Raw genomic sequence first — 27,660 nt, 5'->3', positions numbered from 1 at the left:
TCCTGCCCGGACCCAAGGCCCAGTCCTCTCCAACGCACTTTACAGAAAGTGACTCCCTGCAAGGAGTGTGGGTTGGCGCCTTTCCCCCATCTCGTCCCCAAAATAGTCCTGGTCGCCAGCGCATCAAAGGCGGCTTTGTGAGCGGCGGCCGGCAGGCTGCCTGGAGGGGGGCGCACGGGGGACGTTCTGGGAGCGCGTCCCACTCCCCTCTCCGACCTCTCCGTCTTCTTTCATTCGTTCCCCTCTCTTCTCCTGCTTTGTCTCTAATTCCTTCTCGTTTTTTCTTCCTCCTCTTTCTCTCTCCCTCCCTCCCTCCTCTCCTCTTTCCCCCACCCACCGTTTCTTCTTTTTCTCTCCATCTCTTCTCTCTCCTTCTCTTCCTCCACCTTTGGCTTCCTCTCTCTTTCTCTCACCTCCGCCCTCTCCCTTTTCCCCACCTATCGCTTCCGAGCGAGTGACAAGCCTCCTCTCCCCGCCACCCCCATCACTGCCGTCAGGTAGCCGGGCGAGGTCCGGCGCGCGCAGCTGACAGCGGACGCATGCCTGCAGCCAATCACTGCCCGGATGCGCTGCAGCCTGAATAAATCATTAAGCCTGACACGCGCTCAGGGCCTGCTCTGTGCTGCAACTTGCTTCCTGCCATTAACCTACACACCCTCTTTTGTAACAACCTAATCTTGCATACAAAGGAAGTAGGAATATAACTTCGACCTGAGCTTAGAGCCCAGCCCTCATCACTCCCAGTGGGAAAAGAACGTTAGTGTCAGCGAATCCACTTCCCTCCCTCCCTTTGACTCCAGATAACCTGGAGTTTCTGGGGAAATCTGAAAACAGATCATTTCTGGGTCCAGGACTGGAGAGAAGGAGAAAAGAGTTCAGAGACTTCTCAACAACTGGGAAAGGAAAATAGCTTGGGGGGCACTAGGTACCAGAGAAGCATTCATTGTGTTTTGAAAACAGGTTGCCATAAAATGAGCTGAGAGAGTTCACTCTAGAAGATACAAATTAAGACAGTTGAGTGCTAGAAATGTTGACTAACCTTAATCATTTGTCCTTCCCTTTTTATTTATGAGTGCATACGTGGATGAGTGAGTGAATGGGTGGATGAAAGCAAGAATAGCTTCCCAACAGCAGCATGGTCTTTGTTTACCTTGGTGGCAAGTCCCCAGCACCACTGCTCTACCTGGTTTTGGAAGATTATGAGAAGTGGGTGTCCCTTCATGCTGCTATAATCATAGACAGCTCTAAAGCCCTTTCATTTTCTATCCATCTGTCTATGCAAGGGACAGGTCATTATCCTCATTTTCTAGAACAGAAAACTGAAATTGACTTACTTTGTAAGTCATTCCCAGTTCCAAAAGATGAAGTGCTCTTCCAGAGTTTGGTTTTGAATAAAGCTAGGTTCACCTCTGCCCTAGGAAGTTTCATGATGATGGCCCTATGATCCCTGAGAATCTTACTCAAAACAAGTTCATCCCTGAGATTCTGCAGGAGAACAGTCTGGGTACCAAACATGGTCAGCAGGAGCCGGCAGCGCACTTGAAAGCGCAAATGAGAAGAGTCTAACGGAGAGACGGAGGTGGGTGGAAATAGAGGAACCAAAACGATGCAGCACCCAGAGACTAGAAACAAGGGGAGGATCCTTAGCATCTCTGGATTTCAGGGGACAGAGGAGGAAGCTGTTACTGCATCTCTGCAAGAGTTGTTGCTATGGGAGAGAAAGGTCCTGACAAGAGCTGTGGCCTGAGACCAAAGAGCAGAGCCGCTGCTAAGGCAACTGAGGACCTTGTCAGTGAGGAGCAGGGATAAGCATGGTCAGACCTACCTTCCCTCCTACCTCACAAACTCCTAGTGGCGCCTCCTAACGGCCAAACCCGACAGGAAGCCAGAGGGCAAGGGAGACCTAGTGAAGAAAGGACTTGCCAGGAGATAAACTAAGACCATGCCGCTGTCGGGAAGCTGTTCTTGCTTTCATCCACCCATTCACTCACTCATCCACGTATGCACTCATAAATAAAAGGGGAGAGCAAATGATCAAGGTTAGTCAACATTTCTAGCACTCAACTGTCTTAATTTGTATCTTCTAGAGTGAACTCTCTCAGCTCATTTTATGGCAACCTGTTTTCAAAACACAATGGATGCTTCTCTGGTACCTAGTGCCCCCCAAGCTATTTTCCTTTCCCAGTTGTTGAGAAGTCTCTGAACTCTTTTCTCCTTCTCTCCAGTCCTGGACCCAGAAATGATCTGTTTTCAGATTTCCCCAGAAACTCCAGGTTATCTGGAGTCAAAGGGAGGGAGGGAAGTGGATTCGCTGACACTAACGTTCTTTTCCCACTGGGAGTGATGAGGGCTGGGCTCTAAGCTCAGGTCGAAGTTATATTCCTACTTCCTTTGTATGCAAGGAAGAGGCAGAGCAGGGCAGGAGCTGGAGTGACTCCAGAGAACAAGTAAGCTCCCTGTCCTCATGGAGTTTACCTTCTAATAGGGGGCAATGGATAGCAACTGCATAAACAAATAGGTGGTTTTTTGTTGTTTGTTGGAGTTTGGTTTCTGGTTTTTGCGTAGTAGTAGATGGCAGGGAGGAGAAACAGAAAAAAATGGATAAAGAGTGACTGTAGCCAGCAGAAAGCTGCTTTAGATAGGATGATCACGGAAAGCTTCTCGGAAGAGGTGGTATTTGAGGTAAGCTGGGCTGGGCTTCCCTGGAAAGACTACATCTATTCACAGATTTCTTTTTCCTGTGGGTAAACCTCAAATCTAGGTTGATTTGGATGCATCAACTAACTGACCAGTCCCCATGAAAATGAGATACTAGAATAACAACATCAGGTGCTCACATTTACATATAGTTTATAATCTCCCCTGCAAGGCCATGTGCTAAATCCTTTTACATAGCACCCTGTTGCTGTGGTGGGTACCACCAGCCCCATGTTGCAAACAAGAAGGAGATGTGGATTCTCTCATCTCATATCCCGAACTCTGCAAGAACAGTGAAGTGTTAATGCACATTGTACTCCCTCTTTCTCAGTCCTAGCCCTTTGATGCTCTAGGCAGAGAACAGAGCGGTTATTTTTCCCTCTTCTTTGGTGGGCCCGTCTGATAACTGAAGATATTTCTCCACTCCACACACATCCTCCTCCTAGCAATATAAAGTTTTGAAAGGTAGTGTCAGGGAATGAGATGTGCATCCCAGGAGCTCCAGTACAGCCTCTGATAATACTCGCATTCAACAGTTTTGCAGCCAGCAGAGGGTCTATTTTTTATCTTTCCTCTCCCGCTTGCTTGCTCCTCCTGGTCAATTTCAGGCGACTCCAGTCTTAACTTGGTGGTCTCCAGGCTTTTTCTTTTTTTGTTTTTGAATAGTTAAGATTTCTAAGTTAATAAAGTCAAGGCAGATTTTTTCTCCAGCATCTCCCTCCCCAAAAAGAAAGCAGGAGAGGGAGCTCACGCTGGGGCGAGGCCGCGACTGCTAGCCGCTGGGGTCTACATTTTGTATTTCGCTGACAGCCCAGGGCCGCTCCAAAGCCCGCCGCGCAGCCAATGGGCAACGGTGATTTATGGAGCTGACTAATGCTGGCTGAATGCGGCCTGTCAGAGCGCCCTGAATGGCTTCCCTTCGCCGCACAAGCCCCGGCTTTGTGTTGCTAAGCGATTAGAGCAGATGTAATGAGATTTTGCCCAATCCCCGCTTTGCCCTTTCCTAGCTTCGGCAAAATTGTGTGTGTTTTTGTGAATTTTTAGAGTTTGCCTCTGCATTGTGGCAAACAACGGCTAACTTTGCCCCGAGTTTAACGAGACTGGCTATTTCCCATTCAGACGTGAGTAAAAGAACACCTGTCTTCACAAGGAGAAGAGGGAAAAATCCCCTTTGTGGGGGCTGAAACATTATCCTAATGTTATATTCATAGCCATAAATGACTTGCTACACTTTCTTTGCGTACCTTATCTGGAAACTTGCAAAGGAGCTAAATTAAAAGAAAAGGAAATGCATGAGGGTCGGGAAGGGGTCGGGGTGGGGGGAATCGAGGTCCGGTCCTACAAATGAGAAGATAAAAATAAAGCAGGCATCTCAAAAGCATTACTTCCCTCAAGTAAGCTCTAAATTGGCCCACTGCTGGCAGAAAGTCCGATTATTTATGGCGACGAGGAATTTACTGATTTTTCCCCCCCTTAATTACGCTCATCTCTTTGAAAGGGACTGAAGCCTCAGTGTGCATTCTATAGAGGGTCATTTAGCAAAATGACATCAGACGCTGGGGCGTGCTCTGCGCATCGCGGCTTTAAAAAATGATTATTCTGTGCCACTAAATGGTATAGATGTACCAACACAGACTAGATTTTTAACTCTGGAAGACGTGCTGGCCCCCCGCTCTTTGTTGGGTTTTGTAAGATGCATTTTGCGCTCGGCTTTCCGCTTGGCTGGAGACACGCTAACTGAATCTGCAAGTAATGCAAGCGGCAAGCGAGGAGCCCACAAGAGGCGGAGTGGGATTCTGATCACGTCCTTGCTAACTGACAAGAAGCAAGCCAGCCAAAACCCCACCAATTTCTTTTTGAATCTTGGTAATTGGGTACTTTTGCACGCAACTCACGCCATTTGGATAGAGTCACAAGCTTAGATGGGCCAGTGTCTCAAAGCGACCACACATTTCTAAGGCTTTTATTTATTTAAATCTAACTCCTGTAAGAAATTTATATCATACGTACCCTTTACTTAAAACCGACATGGACAGCGTGTGCAGTGGGAGAAAGGAGTAGAAAATACATGGCTGGCAATGAAGGGAGAAGAACACGCCCACCCCTGGCAGTGTGGACAGGGCTACCTCCCCCAAGCCCAGCCCCAGGCACCACCATCCTTTCTCCCACTCCTGATGTTCATCATCTCATCCAGATCTGCCACAGTTTCACAATGAGAAACTCAGAGTGGAACTAAGGGTTAGAAAGTGGGGTGAGGACCCTCTCCTTCCAGTTCATTTGGGGGGGGGGATTTTTTTCAGTGTACATTTTATCGAAAGATGATGCAGCTACTAATCACCACCTATTTGCTAGGTGTCTGCATACATTTGCAGCATAATGTCAAGGAAAACTATCTATATATGTAGATATACAGGTAGAGATATATCTCCTTGTAAAAGTTTCATAGAGTCACCTCAGATAGGCCTGGTCACAGCATTTATCTTTGTCATTTCTGCCACTTAGCTTCTTTCACACCACCCTCTCCCTCTCCCTTCCCTTTGGCATTTTGATAATAACTTGGATGGGGCAGTAGCATCAAAGAAGACTTGGAGGCAGCTGATTATTTTCATTTGTAGAAAAAGAAAAAAGTTTTATTACGAAACTAGTTTGTATAAAACATGGTTATACACGGGGTATTTTCTTTTGTAAGTTTGTAATAAAACAGTAAGAAAAGAAAAAAAAAAAAGGGCAGTGGTAGAAATTTCCCCAAAGGTTCCCCAAAGGCAACCTATCGAAACCAACTGGCTGCCACTTTGTGTTTGGACAGTAGCTGCATAAACTTTGTTCTTCTTGAACAGTATTTAATAACATCATTAATACATTAACAAAGTTTCTATAAAGTAAGACACATTGGTGCTGAAGTACATCTGATGGCCTTTCAATCTCACCTATGAGGACAGTTCTTTACAAAACCACATAGGGGAAATGGCAGTTGTAAGGTGAACTACACATCTAAGATATGCAGAGGTAATAGCATTACATGGTAAAGTACCAAGATATACACATTTTAAAACATTTGTACAAAACTCTATAAATTTTTTTTCTTTCTTTCTCTCTTATGTACAAAAATATCTTAATATATCCCCAAACTGGTTAGGATAGATACAAATAGATTTTTCTTATAATAAAAAAAAATTCACAAAAGATTGGAAGCATTCTATGATGAAAATGGTGGAAAAGATGGTGTGAGGGAGTGAAGCTTGGGGAGGGGGGCCCCAAGAGGCTGGGGGCTTTTAAAACCCCCAGAGGATCGGGGTTTCAAATAGCATACTTTCACTGCAGACAAACGTCCACAGCTTTATCAGGGTGGGGCATACAGAGGAAGGACACCAACCCATTTCTAGAGGGCCGAAGAACTGCGCTTTCAAGAGAGGGCGGGGAGGTCAGCTCTGCCTGTTAGCGGTGGGTGGGTGTTCCTACAGGGCGTGTGCTGCTCCCTTACGCCAGGAACCCACTGCTTTTGCACACAAGCTGCAATCTGTGCATCCTAGTCATCCTAGGGTCCTAGCCACTCTATCTCCGTGAATGATTGGAGTGCAAAGATACTGTTCTGAGCGCATCCCTGTTTTGCGAGAGCCTTGCTTCTCAGGCTTGCGGCGCTTGGTTGATGTAGGGGTTGGGGTGCCTGGATTTGTTTGTTTTCTTCTTATTCTCTTCTTCTTCTTTCTTCTCCCTTCCAACATCGCTGAGGAGAAAGCACTAAAGATGCAGGTTGTGTAGGCCCTATAACATAAGAAGAAGGGGAGAGGTTAGTGCGAACTTGGAGGCCAGTAGTGGGAGGAAGTGGAGGTTGGGAGGAAGATCTGTCAGGTAGAGCGCCTCTTTTGACAAGTCGAGTACTCGGTACACCACCTCGGTACCCGTACCCTGCCAGTCTTTGGAGACCTGGGCAAAGCCGCTCTCTGAAGCCAAGGCTGAAACTTACACGCCAGGATTTGAAAAGGACAAACTCACAAACCCTTTCAATCCACCCCTCCCCTCATCTCCGTGGGGGCAGTCGCCCTCCTACAGAAGAAAAAGAATGAAGGCAAGAGCATCCCCCGTTTCAGGCCCCCATGCCACCTACCTGCTTCCGAAGTCCATTCGCACCAGGGCCTGTCCAGGCCGAACCCCTCAGAACCAGTTGGTGAAGTCGAGCAGTTCTTGTTCCTCGGGACTGAGAGGGTCGTAGGAGCCCTCGTCCGAAGAGTAGGATGAGACCGGCGAGCCGGCCATGGAGTTCATGTCGTTGGAGTAGTTGGGGGAGATGGTGGGCGACAGGACACCGGCCTGGAAGGCGGCGCTCACCGCGTCGTGCTCGTCCAGCAGCTGCTGGAGCGCGCGGATGTACTCGACGGCGGAGCGCAGCGTCTCCACCTTGCTCATCTTCTTGTTGGCCGCGCCGTTGGGTACGTGCTCCCGAAGGGTGGCGAAGCCCAGGTTGACCAGCTTGACACGGTTGCGCTCGCGCTCGTTGCGACGCGCCACGGCGGCCGGCTGCTGCTGCGGCAGGCTGTAGCCAAAGCCGCTGAAGTTGAGCCGGCGTTTGCAGCGCATCAGTTCGGGAGACGAAGAGCGCTGGCGCTTGACTTGCTTGGGCGCTGACTTGTGACCGCCCCCTGAGGGCTGGCCGTCGGCCGCGGGGCTCAGCTGCGGCGGCGGCGGCGGCGGCGGCGGAGGCTGCTGCGCGCTCTGTGCCGCGGCCGTGGCAAAGAAGCAGGCTGCGGGCGGCAGGAAGGGCTGCTGGGGCTGCGGGCCGGCGCCGCCGCTCTCCATCTTGGCAGAGCTCTCCATGCACAGCGGCGGCCAAGGAGTCGCGCGATCGGAGCGAGAGGGGACGCGAGGTGCGGGACGCACGCTAGGGGGACACAGACAGGACGGGGAGGGGCACGAACAGAGAAGGGAGAGAAGGGGAGAGATAAAGCTGGAGTCCGAGGTAAGTTACAAAAATACAAAATCCCCAGGAGAGACTTCTTAGGGTGGGAGCGAGGAAGGTGCAAATACGTCTCCTCCTCCCTCCACCCCGCCTCCTCCCTCCCCTCCTCCCTTCGCAGGTTGGCTTCAGGAGCCTCGCGTGGCGCTCGCGTGTGAGGCTGCCGCTAGCGCCTTCTTGTTTAAAAAAAAAAGGCAAGCAGCAGCAGAAGCAGAAGTCGGCGGTGAGCGCGCTCTGCTGCCTTCAGTTCTTCTCCGCTTAGGGTTGCGCGCTCTTGCGCCGGGTCTCGGTCTCTCCGGCCGCAACTCGGGCTGTTTGTGTTATTTGGTTAACCCTCTTTCTTTGCTTATTTCCTTCTTTTCACTCGCCCTCCTTGGCCGGCTCCCTGTCGCTGCGCCTTCCACGTTCCCTGGCCAGAAGTGAGAGAGTGCTGGGCGGCCGGAGTGCGGCCGCCTTTTCAACGGGACACCCAGCCCCACGCGCAGCGCTGGCCCCGCCTCGCCCCCCACTCCCCGCTGCTGAAGCGAGCGGCTGCAGCCCCCACCCCCCTCCTCTTACCGCCTCCTCCCACCCACTCCTTAAACTCCCCCTCCTCCCCTCCCTCCCCCCGCCCCCGCCCGTTCCCTGCGCCCGTTCCTTGCAAACTCTCCATTCAGCCGGGTTTGTTGTTGCAGTGCGTGCGCCTGGCGCGTGCCGGACTCCCGGCTGAATAAACAGGCGGCGCGCTCAGGGCGGGCTGCAGCCGAGGGGTGGTTCTGGAAAAGGGGGGGCCAGCGTCACCGGATAGGCGAATAGCTCTGAAAATTGGAGGTGTAGGGGTAGACAGGTTTGGGGTGACGTGTCCCGGGATTCTCCTGAAAACTTGGAAAAAAGCACAGGCAAGGGTTCGGGCGGAAAAAGTGACACCGGGCAGTGTGGAGGTTAGGGACAGTGGGGCTCCAGTTTTCCTGTTTTCTCCTCCTACCCTACTGCCACTCTTTTGGGGGGGGGGGGTCCGATGTCGTTGGGAGCAGAAGCAAATTAGCTCCTGAAGTTCAGAAAGATGGGGAGAACTCCGGGGAACTGAGTGACTGTTAAAACTTAGGTTCTGGTTCCGAGGCATCCTCTCACTAACTCTGTGACCCTTGTTGAGCGGCATCCGCATCGAGCCTCAGTTTCCTCATCGGGAACCACAGAAGGTTGGGTTAGGTGGTCTCTAATGTCCTATCCAGTTGTGAGAACTAGAATATGCTCTCCAAAACTGAGCAAGTGTGGAGGAGGTCAAGAAGGGAGGTGATCGCACTGAGGGGGGAGGGGGTTGTGATCAGCACTTAGACAGGTGTGTACAGCACGGATGCTCTTCCAGGGTGACCTCCCGCCTGTAGCATCGCCCCCAGCGCCAGGATTATTTCCTGACGGGCTAGGGGGATGCGTAAAGAGGGGAGCGCTTTGGAGTGTACTCACCGGGGATCTGAGAAAAGAGATGCGGGAGGTGATGGAGCTGGGGAACCGGGTTGGGGGAGCAGCTTCGCCGGTTGTCCGGCGCCGCCGCAGGCACCTCGGGTGCCTTGGCGCAGCCTCCATCCCGCCCCAGGCGTGTGCCCGGCGGGCCGGTGGCAGGCGACTGGGAGCCGAGCCCGGCCGGGCCGCGTGCTGGCGCCGCGAGGTGGGAGGAGACACTTGCAGCCGCCGCTCGGCCGCTTGGACAGCGCCCACCCAGGCGCCCTTTCTGGGCCCTCGGCCCTGGCCCTCTCTGGCCAGAGCCTGATCCAGCTTCGGGGCTCCTTGGGACACGGCGCTGCAGGGAACGCGGACGCAGACGGAGCCACGGGTCCTATCTCTGTGCCGCTCCGGTGACGGGAGAAGTCAACTGGGGCGCGTCTCAGGTCACCTTTACATAGGCTGAAAAAAGCAGAGAGTAACCATCTGGTTTATTTGTCCACTAGAAATAGGCAGTTCGGGTTATGGGTGCAGGAATGCTCGTGGTGAGGCATCCTAAGAATTGCTCCTAACTGAACTGCCCTTTGTGGAGATGGGTCTTTCTAAAAGATCTTGGGGGTGACCGACCCTGGGAGCCGACTTTGTTGTGTGAGTGGTAGCTGCGAGTGCTGGGGGTAGGGGGTGGGGCCTCCGGAGATGAATCTCCTCTCTTCTCGGCCTCAGTTTCTTCTTCTTTTGAAATAGACAGGTTTAGGAAACATAGGACTGCATGGTGCCAACAAAGCTCAGTTCCGTAAACCTCCCACCCCCACAGCCCTCTCCCCGACGGGAACCTGCGGCTCGCTGACCCTGGCAGGACTGAGCTGAACTCCGTCCTCTGGCCTTTCCCTCCCTGAGTCCTACCGCAGAAAAGGAGCTGAGAGGGCTCCCAGATTACACTTGTCTCCTCTTCTGGGAAGGACAAGAGGCCACGAGGCCTAAAGCAGAGGCGCACCCCCACGCTTTCTAACAGGAGGAAGCCTCGGACCACTCGGCAGAGTAAAGGGCCTTCAGGCACATCCCGCCACCCACTTGCCCCAGCTGGGAACGTCGGGTGCGGCCGCTAGGCGGCGTCCACTCCTCCTTAGTAAAATAGAGGCTGAGGGCAGGGTGCCGGGCGGGTAGGCAATAGCAACGCTTCGAAGTGCATTTTCCTTCACCTTAGGCTACATCTTGCGCCTTGAGCTCAGTTCCAATTCAGATTCTATCCTTCCACACTTGACAAAGGCCAATAACCCTGGCTCTACCACCGTTTCGAGTTGTGACCTTAAACAGTCTCTACGGCCCTCATTTTCCCACTCTGAACCAGACACGCATCCCCCAGCTCATTTAGAAACATGTCTGGGAGCGGGGAAATTTGCCGATGGCCAGCGCTTGTTCTCAGTTTCCTTCCAGAGTGTGGGCTCCACGGGTACACAGAGATCCTCATTTTCAGGGATGTCAAGGCCAGAGCCTACTCCCAACCTTCCACACACGCACGTGCGCGCGCGCGCACACACACACACACACCCGCCATGCAATGGGAGCTCAAATAGAAGCGCCAACTAGTGAAGCCGCGCATTGTAGTGGCCCTACGCTTTGGCCTCCACCCAGGAGCAAAGACAGCGGGTGCTGCGATCCTTCCGGCCAAAGCCACAGAACATTTGTCCCCATTCTTCCCTCCCAAGTTCCGAGCCAAAATCCCTCCCTGCTCCCGCATCATCAGCCTGTTTCCTTATAGGCTTTGCAAAATCTCCAGGCTTTCTCTTTCTCCTACTCAAGTAAACACAAAGAGTGCTCCCAGCCATTCCCCTGCCCGCCCCCGCACCAACACACAGAGGCTCACACACTTAAGAGAGCTGCCACTTCCTGCCCCAGGCCCAGGGGGCTCCAGCCTCTACACAGGGGGTTAAGGCAGAGGGACTTGATTTGGTATCCAGGCTCTGTTACTTAAGAACTGTAACTTTGAGCTAATAGTGGACACTCTTGTCTGTTTCCTCATCTACATGCCCATGGTTAGAGCACCTACCTCCAAGAGGTGTGAGTTTCAGAGAGATGTGCCTGGAGTGCTCAGGAGGAGGTCAAACAGAAAGTGATGAATTTTAATGGCCTTTTTCAAACGAGGAGCAAGGCCCTGCTCACAGAGCCCACCCAGGAAAGGGTTTGTGGGAAGAGGATGCTTGACCCCCAGCTTCCTAGAACCACACTGCCCTAATGCTCCAGCCCTTGGAGAGTCAATGCCATCGCGTCCCACTGTCCCAGCATCTGGGAGTCATTTCTGGAATGGTGGTGATGCTCACCGGCAAATGGTGGTGATAGAGAAGCCAATTTTTTTTTTTTTTTAACACACACAAACAGTAACAAGTCAGATCAAATACAGACAAGTTTCATGGACAGGCCAGGGATAGGCTTCAGCAGAGCCAGTGGCCCTGCCCTCCAGCTGTCTGTGGCTCCACTGACACCCAGAGGGCCTGACAGTGTAAATCTCCAGGCTTTACTTGACAGGGATGTTCAAGGTCCCATTTATCTAGAAATGGAAGGAGAAGAAGATAACTCACGAAAGGAGGGTTCCATGTGAAGTGCTCAGATGCTCAGTCATGTCCAACTCATTGAGACCCCATGGACTGTAGCCCACAAGTTTCCTCTGTCCATGGTATTCTTCCAGCAAGAATACTGGAGTGGGTTGCCATGTCCTCCTCCAGGGGATCTTCCTGATCCAGGGGTTGAACCTGCATCTCTTATGTTTCCTGCATTGGCAGGCAGATTCTTTACCACTAGTGCTACCTGGGAACCCTCAGGGTTCCATACTTTCATCCATAAATGGAGTAGTGGCATTGTCTGTTTACCTGTCAAGGAAATAGGATGGTGTTTGTAAATTCACTTTGCAGATCCCTCGACAATTTACAGGGGTTGCCATTGTTGTAATAGGGAGGCAGGACACTGACCCCCTTTTGTGTGAATTACTCAGAATATAGAGCTTCCCACATGGCTCAGTGGTAATGACTCTGCCTGCCAATGTAGGAGACACAGGAGACATAGGTTCGATCCCTGGGTCGGGAAGATCCCCTGGAGGAGAAACTAGCAACCCACTCCAGTATTCTTGCCTAGGAAATCCCATGGACAGAGGAGCCTGGTGGGCTATGGTCCAGTCCAGAGGGTTGCAAAGAATCAAATACAACTGAGTGATTGAGCATGCACACACACCCAGAGAAGTGGGGAGGTTCCTCTTTATCCTCCCATGCAAAAAGGTCTTAGTTTCTGGATCTTAGATCCCTCTTCTATGTTAGGGAATCCTGGAGGTAGATCATCCCTTGGATGAAAACTGCATTCGACTCCAGGATCTACATGGGGAACTGATGTTCCTGGTGATGCATCGGGATCAGCTACCCAGGACACGTGAGGTGCTGGGGCCCTGAATCCCCTGCCATCTTCTTTCCACCCTGTTGGAGGCCAGGCCACCTTTTCTCCCAGGCCGCACTCCCACTCCCTACTTGTTCGCCTTCTTCTCTCTGTGGAAAGGAGACAGGCCTCATCGCTTTCTCACAGTGGCTTCTGTGCTTTTTCTCTGGAGGGAAAGGAATTCATGTTAAAAGTGAAACTAGGCTTTCCATTGAAGGAATCATTTAATAGAATTCTATTTAGAGTGGATCCTGAATAAAGGGCAAAGAGAGTACAAAGATGAACACAGGCCTTAGAGCCTTGACTTGAACAGGAAATTTTGGGTGCAACCCTCAGTGTTGGGGAGTGTGGACCCCATAAACCAGGGGGAATTTTGAGAAAAGTGAGTGTGCAGGAAATTCATAGCAGACATCCCATTCCCAGTAGCTATCATCTGTCTCAGGGTCTTTGCTGCCCCAAGCCTGTGCTGACACTGTCCTACCCAGGGAAAAGGAGAAGTTCATTACTAGAACCCACTACTCTAGTCTACTCTCTCCAAGGCACCCTGCCCAAAGCTACTTCAGAAGCTGCCCAGCCTGGGTTGAGTCGACCAGCCTGGGATGGCCTGTGGGAGTAGGGGAGAGGATTTGGCTGAGCCTCTGGGTCGCAGCAGCCAGGCCTGCACCTGCATTAAGGAATCCAGGCTCCAAACCCATCTATTTGCTTTTTCAATACGCCTTACAAAGGGAGGGGAGGGGGGAAAGCTGGAAAAACAAAACAAAAAAAGCACAAACTATTATTTTCTTGTGGCTTTTTGGTGAGGGAGGGGAGCTGCAGGGAGGGGAGGAGGCAATTTGCAGCCACCCTCACAAATCCTTTTGAAGTTCTTCAAATAAGAAGTGATGCTGCAAAGTCTTTATTTTTTTTTCTAAAGCCCCATTTACATTATGATTAAATACCTTCCTCGGATAAGCATAAAGAAAGTCGTTAATCTATATAGCTCTCCAAAGCACCAATACATTCCGAACTTTTGTAGGATTTGTTACACCCTATTTTGTTACAGTAGGCCAGCTCCTCTAGGTCTAGGCACATGGCTCTCCTCCCCTCCCCCCTTCCCCACCTCCTCCAAGAAAGGAAATAAAGTGAAGGTCTTTCACGGTAAACAAAACCAGCTGATTCTTCACAGAGAACCCATGAATAGCTGGAGAAGGAAAAAAAAAACTTACAATAAATGGTGCATTTTTTCTCTGCTGGGTATAGTATTCAAGGATCGGGGCAGTATTCAAACAGAGGTCCATTTTTTGCTCAGCAAGAGAGTTTAGAAAGGGAGCGTGGGGTCCATTCAGCGCTTTCCCCCCTTCACAATCACTGGGTTCTATGAAACCTATCTTCCGTGCCTTGTCCGAGTGTTTCTGGGGACCAATTAGTGCTTTGTTGCACGGCTTCTTTGCTGAATCTTTGAGCAGCAAGAAAAAGCGCTCTCGACTCTCCCCTTATTTTGACCATTTCAGTCATTACTCAGTGTAATAATTAATATGACAACTGGACGCTCCGGTTTGTATAGAAACACCTCAGCGACAGGAGCGAGCGTGCAGTGGGTGGTAACGAGCGGCACATCAGCCCGGAGAAGCCACACACACAAAAAGGAATGAATGGCCAGGGAGAAAGAGAAGGAATAAAGATAAAATAGTTGGCACAACGCAGAAGAACAGAAAACAGACGCGAATGCAGAGCGGGAGGGGGAAGGGGGGACAATTAGAAAGGGAGGGGGAAAAACACCCGACGGAGGTTAACTTATTTTGAAACTGTTTTCTGAATAGGACCCTGGGCGGGAGTGGCCGGCTGTCAGCCCAGCGCGTCCTCCCCCTCCCCCTCCAACTTTCTAAACTCTGTTGGAACTCGGTGGGGAGTGGGGGGCTAGGGTGGGGAAGAGGTGAAAGGAGGCCTCCTGCATCCTTTAGGTCCTCCCCGAGGTCGCTTTAAAGGATGCATCCAGCACACCACTCCGCCCAAATCCCCTACTCCTTGTTTGCCTTCCATTTTTGCAAAAATCTTGCTTTCGGTTAGCAATAGAGATGCGGCGCGAGTACAGACGAGAGTTGAGTGCTGAATTACCTCCCTGAGGGTAAGTTTTTGGGAGAAGGCACTTCTGATACACCCCCAACAACTCTGCAAAGCTGCCCCCTGGAGCAGCGTCCCGCGGGGGCCCTCGCGAAAAGGGTCCTCCCGGGGAGCGAGCAACCAGTCTGCGCGCTGCGCCTGCGTCCCCGCAAGTGCGCCCCGGGGTGGCGACCCGCTCCGTGACGGCATAATAAATAATTAGAGGGTTTAAGCGCGTTAGACACAGCTCATGCTAATGAGCCAGATAAGGGCTCAGTCTAACCCGAAGTGACAGTTTGCATATCGCAGGAAAGAAAAAAAAAAAAAAAAGCCCGGTTATTCCCCCCCACCGCCCACCGCCCCCCCCCCCCCCAACCGCCCAACTTGATCGCCTCTTCTCAAATTCAGGCGTCCCCAAACCCATATTCCCCTGATTCCCTCTCCTCACACCCCGCTGACCTCCTGCCACACACGCAACACGCACACTACACCCCCCTTTTGACCCGTCCTCGTCTTTCACCCGGCCCGGCCACCTGGTGACAGGACAAAATCCCTAAGTGTCTCTATCTGACCTGCCAGGAAAGTTCACTCTCAGCGCGTTCGGGCCAGACTCAGCCCCCAAGCGGAGACGGTTCGTGTGTCTTTCTTTGCCAAGTAGGGAAAGCACCCAGGCACGCATCCTCAGGGAAGGACTTTGAGACTCAGGGTCAGAGGCCTCTGAGAGCTCCGGGGGCCCCAGCGTTCACTAGTGCGGGCGAGGGGCGCTACCTGCTGGGGAGAGAAACGCGGGCGCCCCGGGCCCTTGAGCTGGAGCTCCTGAAACGCTCCTGCGGTCTCCGGAAAGCAGAGGCAGTTTGCCGAAGTGACTGAGGTCAGTCGTGTGTCCCCATTGTGTGGCCACGTGTCCGGTGTCCATCATCACCTCCCCGAAGTCCGAGCTCAGCCCGACTCCTTGCGGCGCGGTCTGGGAATGCTCCCGCCTATAAATCAGCCCGTGGCTGCGAGCCGTCGGCACCTCGGGCGCAGCCCTGGACGCCCGCTCAGCTAGCCAAGGGAAAAGTTTGCTCGCACCAGGTTAGCTAGAAAGCCGAGGCTGCCAGGGCCCAGGGTCCGCTTGAGCAACTGTAAGCCCCCGCGGTGGGGCAGTAAATTATTTCCTCCCTCCCCACCCTCTTCCCTAGCATTTGCAGAATCTTTGAGGGGAGGAGGTGGAGGGAGGGGAAGAGGGTAATTTCTGATACATGGTTATTCATTGTCATGGAACCTTCAACACAGAGCAATAAAAACAAAATTAAATGAGTCAGTAATTGTAAAACACCGAGAACAGTGCTAGGCACTGAGTGAACACTGTTTATATATTTGTTAAATAAATGCAGGCATCCTAGGAGATGCTCTGCTCATCTCAGATGTTAGAAAATATTGCTTTGATCCCAAAGTGATCGAGGTGGATATGCTCACTGATTCGTCAAATAACTATTGAACATAATCAGAGATAAATAAGACTATCTGCCTTCAGTAACCTTCTAGTTTACCAGACAAAAAAGGAAGAGCAAAAGACAAGAACGTCCATTAAAACACAGTTTGAAAACAATGGAGAGCCCTCTGCCCTCTTCCCTCGTGGACTGTTAGTGTGGACTCTACCCCCCAACCCCTGCCCCTTGTCACCCTCTTGGTTACCGCAAATAAATACACAGCCTAGGTAAAAAGTTGACTTGTTGATGCAAACAGAAGCAGGCCCTCTTCCCCAACCAGATGATCACTCCCAGCTTCTCCTGTGTGACAGTTCATGAGCAGACACTAATGAAGTAAACACACACACCTTTAACTGTTCAGTTCAGTTCAGTCGCTCAGTCATGTCCCACTCTTTGCGACCCCATGAATCGCAGCATGCCAGGCCTCTCTGTCCATCACCAATTCCCGGAGTTTACCCAAATTCATGTGCATCGAGTTGGTGATGCCATCCAGCCATCTCATCCTCTGTCATCCCCTTCTCCTCCTGCCCCCAATCCCTCCCAGCATCAGGGTCTTTTCCAATATATCACCTCTTCGCATGAGGTGGCCAAAGTATTGGAGTTTCAGCTTCAGCATCAGTCCCTTCAATGAACACCCAGGACTGATCTCCTTTAGGATGGACTGGTTGGATCTCCTTGCAGTCCAAAGGACTCTCAAGAGTCTTCTCCAACACCACAGTTCAAAAGCATCAATTCTTCGGTGCTCAGCTTTTTTCACAGTCCAACTCTCACATCCATACATGACCACTGCAAAAACCATAGCCTTGACTAGACGGACCTTTGTCGGCAAAGTAACATCTCTACTTTTTAATATGCTGTCTAGGTTGGTCATAACTTTCCTTCCAAGGAGCAAGCGTCTTTTAATTACATGGCTGCAATCACCATCTGCAGTGATTTTGGAGCCCCCCCAAAATAAAGTCTGACACTGTTTCCACTGTTTCCCCATCTATTTTCCATGAAGTGATGGGACCAGATGCCATGATCTTAGTGTTCTGAATGTTGATCTTTAAGCCAACTTTTTCACTCTCCTCTTTCATTTTCATCAAGAGGCTTTGTAGTTCCTCTTCACTTTCTGCCATAAGGGTGGTGTCATCTGCATATCTGAGGTTATTGATAATTCTCCCAGCAACCTTGATTCCAGCTTGTGCTTCTTCCAGCCCAGAGTTTCTCATGATGTACTCTAACACTTGTACCTTTCCAGCTCTGTGCCCTTAGGCAAAAGGCTCACCTTCTCCTAGGCTATTCCCATGTACCAAAGGAGGCAACTGAGTAAACCACCCTCCAATCAACCCCCCTCCCCGGCCTTCACCTCTAACTACACAACTACACAGACAATAGAGGCGCAGCCATCTGCCCCTCTACTGACAATAGCTTTCCTCTTTGAGCAGAAAGACATCTTTTGCTGATCTTTACTGCAAGAACCTTGAGAAGGCACACGACCTCATCCAGAGTTTCAAGATGGAGGCCAGCCCTTTCTAGTGCCAAGATTATGGCTCCTAGCGGCCCGAAGGCTGAATTATAGGCTAAATTATAACTTTAGTCCTGGGGGCTAGATGGGCCATTGTCTCGTGGGGATTCACATGCAAAGAAAAGAATACCACCACTCTGACTAAGACTTTTGCCTGGGAAACAGGATTCCCCTCGACTGCCCGAGCAGATTTTGGTTTGGGATTTGGGACTCAGTAAAACGCGACGTCCTCCTTGCTGGGTGTGAATCGCTCGCCACCTGCTGGTCATTTCTTGAACTGCGGCGAGGACTGCAATGCCACATCTTACACGTCAGTTTTGCAGTCGCTAGCTAAGTCGTGTCCGACTCTATGCTACCCCATGGACTGCGGCACGCCAGGCTTCCCTGTCCCTCACCATCTCCCAGGTGCTCAAACTCATGTCCATTGAATCGGTGATGCCCACAACCATCTCACCCTCTGTCGCCCCTGCTCCTCCTGCTCTCAATTTTCCCCAGCATCAGTGTCTTTTCCAATGAGGTGGCTCTTCTCATTAGGTGGCCAGAGTATTGGAGCTTCAGCTTCAGCATCAGCCCTTCCAATGAGCATTCGGGGTTGATTTCCTTTAAGATTGACTGGTTTGATCTCTTTGCTGTCCAAGGGACTCTCAAGAGTCTTCTGCAGCACCACATTTCAAAAGCATCAATTCTTTGGCGTTGGGCTTCTCTTGTTGCTCAGCTGGTAAAGAATCTGCCTGCAATGCTGGAGACCCGGGTCCAATCCCTGGGTTGGGAAGATCCCTTGGAGAAGGGAACGGCTACCCGCTCTAGTATTCTGTCCTGGAGAATTCCATGGAATGTATAGTCCATAGGGTCACAAAGAGTTGGACACGACTGAGCGACTTTCACTCATACTCACTCAGCCTTCTTTATGGTCCAGCTCTTATATCCGTATATGACAAATGGAAAGACTATAACCTTGACTATACATACCTTTGTTGGCAAAGTGATGTCTTTGCTTTTTAACACACTGTCTAGGTTTGTCATAGCTTTCTTGCCAAGAAGCAATCGTCTACTAATTTCATTACAAGTAGATTCTACTAATTTTACCCTATACAGTTCAGTTCACAGAGCATTGTGCTGTCTGTGTCACATCCACACAATACTTACATTAGAAATATATGAGATGCCTATTAATGTTCAGATTATAAAGTTTCATCCCAGACCTACCAAGTCATAATCTGGCCAACTTGCCTTTTAACAAGCTATACAGTAATCATTTGGTACTCTGCAGATGGAGAATTAGCACTCTAGAGGTGTTCCAGATGATAAGACATAGCCTTCGTTATTCAGAGCTATGAAGAATTAATCTTCTGATAAAGAAGTACACTGTTTCCATAAATATACTTTCTTGGGATGAAGGGGTGTCCCAATGACTTCTGAAGGGAGTGGAGATGATTGGTAAAGTTATTACAGAGATGGTCTTTGATGCTGGCCCTGAAGAAAATTTGCAGTGGCAAGAAAAGGGCTATGGGAGCAATCTACCCAACACAGAGCATCTCGCTTCCTTGACTTTTGAGACTTCAGCAAACTTAATCTCCGCTCCCCTTTGTTACAATCCTCCAAGGCTACATCCTGGGTGTGGTCTGCACTCAGAGCAGCTCCACCTTGGAAATCTTAACTTCCCATCGATTCCTTCTCATCCTTGTGTTTTATTATCAAGTATATACCCAACAAGGAAAGAAATTCTGCTCTTTTTTTATTTGAAGGGAGTTGCTCAAGCACATGGTATTTCCCCCCAATTTTATAATTGATGAGTTAAAATTTATATTTAAGTACATTTAAGTTGTACAACTTGAGGTTTTGATGTTCATATCACAACAATCAAGTAATTAACATATTCATCAGCTCACATAATTACCATTTTCTTTTTCCTCTCTCCCTCTCCCTCTCCCTCAAGGCGGGGTTCTTTGACAACCTAGAGGGGTGGAATGGGGTGGAAGGGAGGTTCAAGAGGGAGGGGCCATATGTATACCTATGGCTGATTCATGCTGATGCATGACAGAAACCAACACAATATCATAAAGCAATTATCCTTTAATTAGAAATAAGTAAATTAAAAAGCAAAATAGAAGTAAAACCATAGAAGAGCATGCATGGAGGCATCTTTGAGAATGGCACTATTTCCATTGACTCAGCAGCCCAGGAGTCATCTTTGACCTGTTTCTCACCCTCACCCACCATATCTAAATTGACTCTTTCAACCTTCTAAGTCTTCCTCAAATGCATCCCATTTTCTTTATCTCCACTGTTTTAGTTCAAGATGTCCATTTCTTGCCTGAACAACTGTCATTACCTCTGAACTGCTCTTGCTATGCTTCCCTGCCCTCCACTCCACCAGCCCAAGTGATTTGTTATAATGCAAATATCATAAAAAGTGTTAGTTGCTCATTGGTGTCTGACTCTTTGCAACACCATGGGTGGTAACCCACCAGGCTCCTCTGTCCCTGAGATTTCCCAGGCAAGAATACTGGAGTGGGTTGCCAGGCCCTTCTCCAGGGGATCTTCCTGACCCAGGAACTGAACCCAGGTTTCCTCCATGGCAGACAGATTCTTTACTGGCTGAGCCACCAGGGAAGCTGGCAATCTCATAAAAGAGTACCATTTTATTATATACTTCAATGGCTTGGAAATTCTTACAGGAAAAATTAAAAAAAAAATAAACACCAACTCTTCACTTGGTCTATAAGACTCTGCATAGTATAGCTCTCTCTAGCTCTCCAGCTACATCTGCAACCTCATTCCCCATTGTTTCTACCATATTTGACTTTTGCATATGCTTCTCCTTCTGCCTGGAAGTTTCCAGACAGTTCCAGATTCTTCCCTTCCTTTTTCATCTAGGTATTCTTAAATCAAGAAAACCTCCAGGGGAAAGCTTCTTACAGTATCATGTGTGTCTCTTTCATGTTCTCTGTTACAGCTGTAAATTTGAATTTAACCCTGTAGTTTTACTAATCCTAAAAAGGACATAAACTCAGGGAAGCATTTTTGCTTGGAACTAGAATAGTGCCTGTTTTCCAGCAAAACTTTAATACATATTTTTAGGTTGTATGGATGAATCTCACTCACTTCTAGTCCTCCCAAGTATCTTCTCAATCTTAAGAGTCCTGCTAGCTCCCCTCCTCCCACCAGTGAGCCAGATGCAAAAGAATTAGAAAAAAATCAAGGTCTAAGGTCATGCATGTGTTTTACAAGAAACTGGGCATCCCATTGGTCTAGTGGGCTGCATGCCTCCCAAATTAATTACTCTATGAATAATGATCACAGTCGCTAAGACCGCAGCTTTCAAATGGCCAAGCCTACCGAGACTCTACAGGGACCAGGGATCTCTGAGTGGACAGAGGTGTTTATACCACCCTTGCCTTCCACAGAAGGCTCTTCTGTCACTCAGGAATCAGTGGGAAAGGGTAATGGGTATTTTTCTCAAGACTAACATCACCACCCCAGGTCTTTTGCTTATATCTCAGATTCCTCATCCATACAACAGGAATATCCAAAATCTATCCCACTGGATTCTAGAATGAATTAAATAAGATGGCCTCTGCAAAATGCCTAGCACTGAATAAATATTTAAATACAGAATAAATATGTGTTCCTTTCTGTTTCCAGAAAGGAGGAGACAGAAAGAGTAAAGCTGAGGGATAGCCTTTTATGTCTAATGGCTTTGGGAAAATTTTCTAGGCAAGCTCCCTTATTCTTTGAAAACTTCCTTCCTTATATACATTTAAATGGAAAAGATAACAACCACAGCAACGAAACCTGTTCTCCCAATCCCATAACTAGAGAAAGTTCCTCTTTCTCATTCTTTTTTTCTTGTTTTTATATGCCTCCTGACATATTTACACAATGTGGAATACAGGACTTTTATGTTTTGCTTTTATCAGTCATGAGTTGCATTGTGTGTATTTGGAGTAAGATAAATGTTTATGGAGTATGATAAATGTTTATGATTTAAAAAAATAAATTTCATGACTATATTATGTGAATGAAATAGAGTTTAATCAATTCCCTTATTGATGAAGTTTTCAGTTCTCCCCAAGCTTTTTGGATCTGAACGGCTTTGCACATATTTCTCTACATTCTCGTTAAGCTAGTATGAACGAGCACTTAGTATAATGAGCCAGACACCATGCTTAGTCCTGGAACTTAGAGAGGCTAAGGTCTGGTCTCTAGACTGAGGGTTCTTAGTCTTGAAGGAGGAGACAGAATAGTGAAAACAAGACAAGAGAATTTATGAGTTTAGTTGCTGAAGGAAAGCCAAGATGATGCCTGAGTCAGGGAGGGGTGACCGCTCCCACCTGGGGGCAGTGTGTTTTGGAAGAGGTGGTATTCGCCTGGACCAGCTGAGTGCCATCACTTACTTGTAAGCCCCACTACTGTGGCAGCTTCCCCTGGCTTTGACTTTGGACTTTTCTTAGACCGAATCTTACTTTGATCTACTTGGACTTGATGCCACAGCTCTATGGACCGGTGGCTGAGCCCACTCGGCCCCAAAGTGTCTTCCGCCCCTGGGCTGACCTTGTTGTCCTGCCCCTGAGGCATCTGACTTCAAACCAGCCCTACTTGTGCTTTTGCTGCTGCAGCTGTTGTTGATGGGATGGTGGTAAATGTTTAACAACCCACTGACTTCACTCCTGATGTGCGGTGTTTGCTGATTTCCATGGAGTAAATATTCCTGCTTTGGCAGATTTCAAGCTACCAATGTGAGCATGAAGTTGAGAGCAGAGCTGCAGCAGCATATTATTATGTGGGGTTCTTACCACACAGATAAAATGGACGTAAATAACCTGAGGAGTACGGATAATTAAGATTTAGTAAAATAATTATGAAGTAATGTCTTGAGGATTTATTACCTTTGTTTTAAATATAACTTATTTAATTTTAAGTTTATATAGTTTAGTTTATCATCAGGGATGTGTTTAGCAACAATCTCTCAAAACTGAAGAATGAGCTCTCTCACGTCTATATAAGCAGGCTTTAGTACACCATGGCTATAAATACAAGAACTGGTTCTGCCCGCCTCTCAAAACTCAGCTCACCCCTCTCTCCCCTTCACTGTCTACTTCAGTCATGACAGGCCTCTGTCTGTTCCTCAAAAAAGTCCCACTACTCATCGCTTTAGAGATTTTCTAAAATGTTCCCACAATTGGGATCCTTCTGCCCTCTCATCTTTGCATTTGGAGTTGAGCCTTCTCACAATTCAGTTCTCAGTTCAAATATTACCTGGTTGAATAGGTCATCCTTTTGCATCCAACTCAAATCGGCCTCTTCAGAACAGTTTATTTCCTTTATAATACCTCTTTTTAAAACTTTATTTCTTCTTGGCCATCATTAATACTGAGTGTATCTTGCCTTTTTTCCCTTCTTGTTTACTCATCATATTCCCCTTAAAAGAATGTGAAATCAGTGAGAGCATGGACTGTCCTGCTCACCAATGTCTTGAACCGTGCCTGATGGTTCAAGAGTATATTCAGTTGCCACGTCAGAAAGATTCCCTGGAGGAGGAATGGAATATACTCAACAAGTTGTTTAATGAATGAGTGTATGAATGACAATGTATGAATGATACTCAGTGACTTCAACCTGATGTTGCCAAAAGGGCTAATGGCTCTGGAGTCTTAAGATTTCTATGCCTATCTATCTATCCATACATATATATATTAAAAACCTTTGATCAAGTGCACTTGGTTTACCAGCTGATTTTATTATAACCCAAGGAAATGTCTGAGTTTTGCTAATAATTCCTAGAATACTTTGCCTTAAATCTTACTTTGATGGAAACCACTATGTATGTTGATTATTGGTTTGTGTGGGCATTGATTGATAGTGATCTTCAGATTTCTGGGTGGTCTGTGTGGGAAAAGTTAGACTGAAAAGAAGCAGACCATAGGAATGAGGTTCTAAAAAGCTCATGGCCAGTTGACTTTGCAAGGTGTGAAATGTGGGGGTCTCCGAAATTTTTTCCAATGAGGCATTGCTCTGTTTTAAAAATTCTGATGAGGAAAGAGTAATTCCTGAATAGATAAATCCATCTTAAATATTATTCTCACATCTCTCTTATTGCTAGAAGTAGGCTTGGCCGTGAGTGGCAGAAATTTCAAAATAACATGGGTTTAAACAAAATAGAAGTTAATTTCTCTCTTATGTCAGTGTCTAAGGCAGCGGCCCAAGGCTGCTGGAGCGACGGTCCACCGTGTTGAGCATCAGGCTCCTCCTGTCCTGTTCCTTCTCTTTTTCGCTCCGAAAATCACGGCTCCCATTCCTGTGTTTACCTCACAATGCAATATGCAATGCTCCTTCTCCAGTCAGCATTTCTGCATTCCAACCTGCAATAAGGAGAAAATAAAAGGACAGGCTTCCTTCAGGAACAATTCCTAAATGTTGCACAGACTACTTCTCTTTGTATGTGCTGTGTTGTTTCAGTCATGTCCGACTCTTTGGGACCCCCATGGACAGTAGCCCACAAGTCTCCTCTGTCCGTGGGATTCTCCAGGCAAGAACACTGGAGTGGGTTGCCATGCCCTCCTCCGGATCTTTCTGACCCAGCGATTGAACTCGTGTCTTTTATGTCTCCTTCATTGGCAGGAGGGATTTTTACCACTCTCTCCATCTGGGAAGCCCCTCTCTGCATTTCCTTGATCAAATATTAGACCTGTGGTCACATCTAGCTACAAGGAAACCTGGGAGATGCTTTTATTTTGGGAAGCCTTGGGGCTGGATAGCTAACATTCAGAGCTTCTATTTCCTGAGAGAGAGAGAAAGAAAATGGGGCAACTTGCCACAGATGCCACATCTTTCTTTCTTCTCCATCAAGTAGGTTAAGCAGTTCCCAAATACCAGTGTAACTACTAGGCTGACATGTCAAATTTCCATGAAATTGGCCAGTAAGGAAACAACAAACTCAAATGAATTTAGGCAGTAAATTTCTCGGAGCACAGCAGGAAACATGTTTTATGTTCATGTTGGCTCCCCTTGTCCCTCAAGCTCATGGGCATCAGCGCAGAGTGAATCTGGGAAGATGCTGAGAACACACTGGATCTGTGTCACAGCAGAGGAACAAGGGGCTCAGGAAACTCCGATTTTATTTGAAGATTGATGGCAACTTTCCCATCCTCCTCTCCAAAGTGAGGCATTATCCTTACCCTGGAACATATGAAAATCTTCTCTGGGTAGAGGAGAAAGCTTTATTATCATGGGGTGTCTTCTGGGATGGAGAGGTTCTCTATCTATCATGCTGATCAACATTCTGCCCCTTGACACACAGGATCTTATCTCCCAGCTCCAAGACTGTTTGCTCTGCCAATATCTTTGAAAAGGGGAGTCCAAGACATGAAGAAATGCTGTGGAAATTACCTCTCCACATGCTCCTTCTCTAAATTCTGCACAAATGCATACCCTAATTACAAACGTAAAGGAACATCTGAATTTGTTCGAGACCCATAGTTCCTGTTATTACTCTAATGATATGTTAAATGCGATTGTTTCGTGGTTGTTATTTTGGAGTCTGACACTCTATGCAGGACATTCTAAGAGATGCTGAAGCCCATTTGGCAACCCTCAGCTCAACACTCATTTTGAGGATTTATAAGGGGAATCTAGGAGACTAACACAAATGGCTGGAACAGAAAATTGATTAGAGAGAGATCTGTTAGTGTGCTGGGACACCTTTCCCTTCCACTGACTAGCGTGCTGCCCCGTTTCTCCTTTCTTTTTTCCCAGTCTCCCAGTTTATCCCTCCCTACCCTCCCATCCTGGTAACCATAACTTTGTTTTCTGCCTCTGTAACTCTATTTATGTTTTGTAGATAAGTTCATTTGTACCCATTTTTAAGATTCCACATAGAAGCAATATCATAAGATATTTATCTTACTCTGTCTTCCCAGACTTCTTTCTCCTTCCCCTTACAGCAAGTTAGGGAGGTTAAAAGAACCTAACAGAGAGCATGGCCTTTGTCCTCTGGAGTTTAGGGGATGGACGAACTATGCCTGACTCTTGTATAAAGGCAAGAAACTCTCTAGCTTATTTGAATATTGAACATGAATGTGTGGTTGCAGTGACAGCAAACTAGATTCCTCCATTGGAAGGACAGAGGTATGTCTTTCTTGAACTAGGCTACATGGTGAGATGACCCCAAAGAGACAATTCATTGTGGGATGAACCTCTTTAAGTCAGAGGCCATCACTCAGACCATAGAACCATATTTAAAATCCCCCCAGTGGGACATCTCCAAGCTAAATACAAGACTCTCTGTTAGAGAAATAATCAGAATTGGGACAACTTTTGTGTGTGTATGTCAAAGAACAACAATACTAGATTATACCTATAGATGCTTCCATGAAGAGCAGGTAGGTATCTTCCACAGTGGAGTGTAACTGGGGTTGGGGGGAAGGTTTGGGGATAAAGCCCCAAGTCTCTGTCCTGTCCAATGATTTAAACTGTAAAGGGCAGGGGTATAACTCAAGGTATAAATAATTCACAGAAAAGTAAATAGACACCTTGCTCAAAATAAAAGATATTCTAATGAAAAGTATAATGAGTTTTTTCCCCCTCGAGATTTTCAAGGATTTTAAAATTTGTAAGTGCAGAAGAGGTCTCATGGCCGGTCTAAAGGCCACATGTGCGGGTTCTCCTCTCACAGTGATGAATTCATAAGTGTTCTTGGCTCAAGTGGTTCATATTAGTATGAAGAGATGGTAAGAGGGAAGTTAGTTCTAGTTTTTGTGATATAGCATCTTCATCAGCTCATGCAATGGGTGGCTGAGGTCAATGACTTCTGCTTGATCCAGGAAAGGCTCCGAGATCCAGACCTGCCTTAGTCTCATGGTTATCAGGTTGGTGTGAAGGCAAGTGCTGAGCTTCCATAAGGTTTGATAGATCTCTCATTCACTCAGATATTCTAGTCTGCCTGTGTGTACTCACCCAAGAAGGCTATAGCCCTGCTCATCCCCAGATAAGGTTGATGACCCTTTTGCTGTGAATCCTGACTTGGCAGATTTTTAGGTTTCCTAAAGTGATGTCTGGTTTTTCTGTGTATCTGAACCTACTTGTTAAGACTTGTCAATACTGAGGTAAGCAACCTCATATTGAGCTCGAAAAATTATAGGAAATAGATAAAATAAATAAGTAATAAATAAGTAGATAAAATAAATAGAAAATAGATCAAAAATAAATAGATAAAATAGATCAGATAAAAATATTTATCTGATAGTGTATGAACTGTCAGAACCCATAAGGACTGGAAAACTGTTCATAATGATTTGCCTGAGATAGTCCCAATTTATACCTGTTATGTCAGTGTAATTATCACTAGCACTACTTTCACTATCAGAAAATTCCAGTTTAGATGATAAATTATATGGTTGCCCTCTGGAGGATAATTTGCTAGTATCTATCGAAATGATATGTCCATACCTTTTGACCCAGAAATTCTCCTCACAGTCTTTTTTTCACCCAGACATAAGCTAACATACATATAAAATGATACACATAAAAGTTATTTATCACAGCATTATTTGTAATAGCAAAAGATTAGAAGCAACAAAACTGTTAATTAACAGAATATGAATTGAATTACGAGAATTTATACAAAGAAGTGCAATGAAGCTATTGAAAAGGATGATGAGGAAGCCCCTGGCAGTGCAGTGGTAAGGACTTCAAGCTTCCACCGCATGGTGCACGGCTTCAATCTCTGGTCAGGGAACTAAGATCTTTCAGGCTGCGCAGCTCTGCCAAAAAAAAAAAAAAAGAATGAAGAAGGTATATAGTAAGCAGGATGATCCCAAGACATGTCATTAAGATAAAAGTTTAAAATGCCAAGGTACCATGTATGCTGCGCTGCTATTTGAATGGAAGAGAAAGAATACATGTACACACACAAATGCAAACATATATTGGCTTTAAAGTCTCTGGAAGAAAATAATAATGTTGGTTGTCTTTGGGGAAGAGAATCAGGCAGCTGAAGGATGTGGGAGTGTGAGAGAATTTTCATTATTTATGCTTTTACTTTTGGATTTTCGATCCACATGAGTGTGTAACTCATTATATCAAAATGGAAAAAATAAATAACAGCTTAGCAATAACCA

At 47.6% G+C, this 27,660-nt stretch overlaps 1 protein-coding gene across 1 annotated transcript; it reads right to left on the bottom strand.

The window, feature by feature from the left end:
- Positions 1 to 6,849: 6,849 nt before the first annotated feature.
- On the bottom strand, positions 6,850 to 7,509 carry ASCL1 (achaete-scute family bHLH transcription factor 1). Its single transcript, XM_052641279.1, has one exon. The coding sequence runs from the start codon at positions 7,507 to 7,509 to the stop codon at positions 6,850 to 6,852; it is 660 nt and encodes a 219-aa protein (XP_052497239.1).
- Between the last annotated feature and the right edge of the window lie 20,151 nt (positions 7,510 to 27,660).

The sequence above is a fragment of the Budorcas taxicolor genome, chromosome 5 (genome assembly GCF_023091745.1).
Source record: "Budorcas taxicolor isolate Tak-1 chromosome 5, Takin1.1, whole genome shotgun sequence".
In the NCBI taxonomy this organism is placed as follows: Eukaryota; Metazoa; Chordata; class Mammalia; order Artiodactyla; family Bovidae; genus Budorcas; species Budorcas taxicolor.
The sequence above is the reverse complement of the archived record's forward strand: the minus strand, read 5'-3'. Positions and strand labels throughout refer to the sequence as shown.

Coding starts and splice junctions, on each gene's coding strand:
- ASCL1 (XM_052641279.1), bottom strand. CDS start 7,509: ATGGAGAGCTCTGCCAAGATGGAGAGCGGCGGCGCCGGCCCGCAGCCC.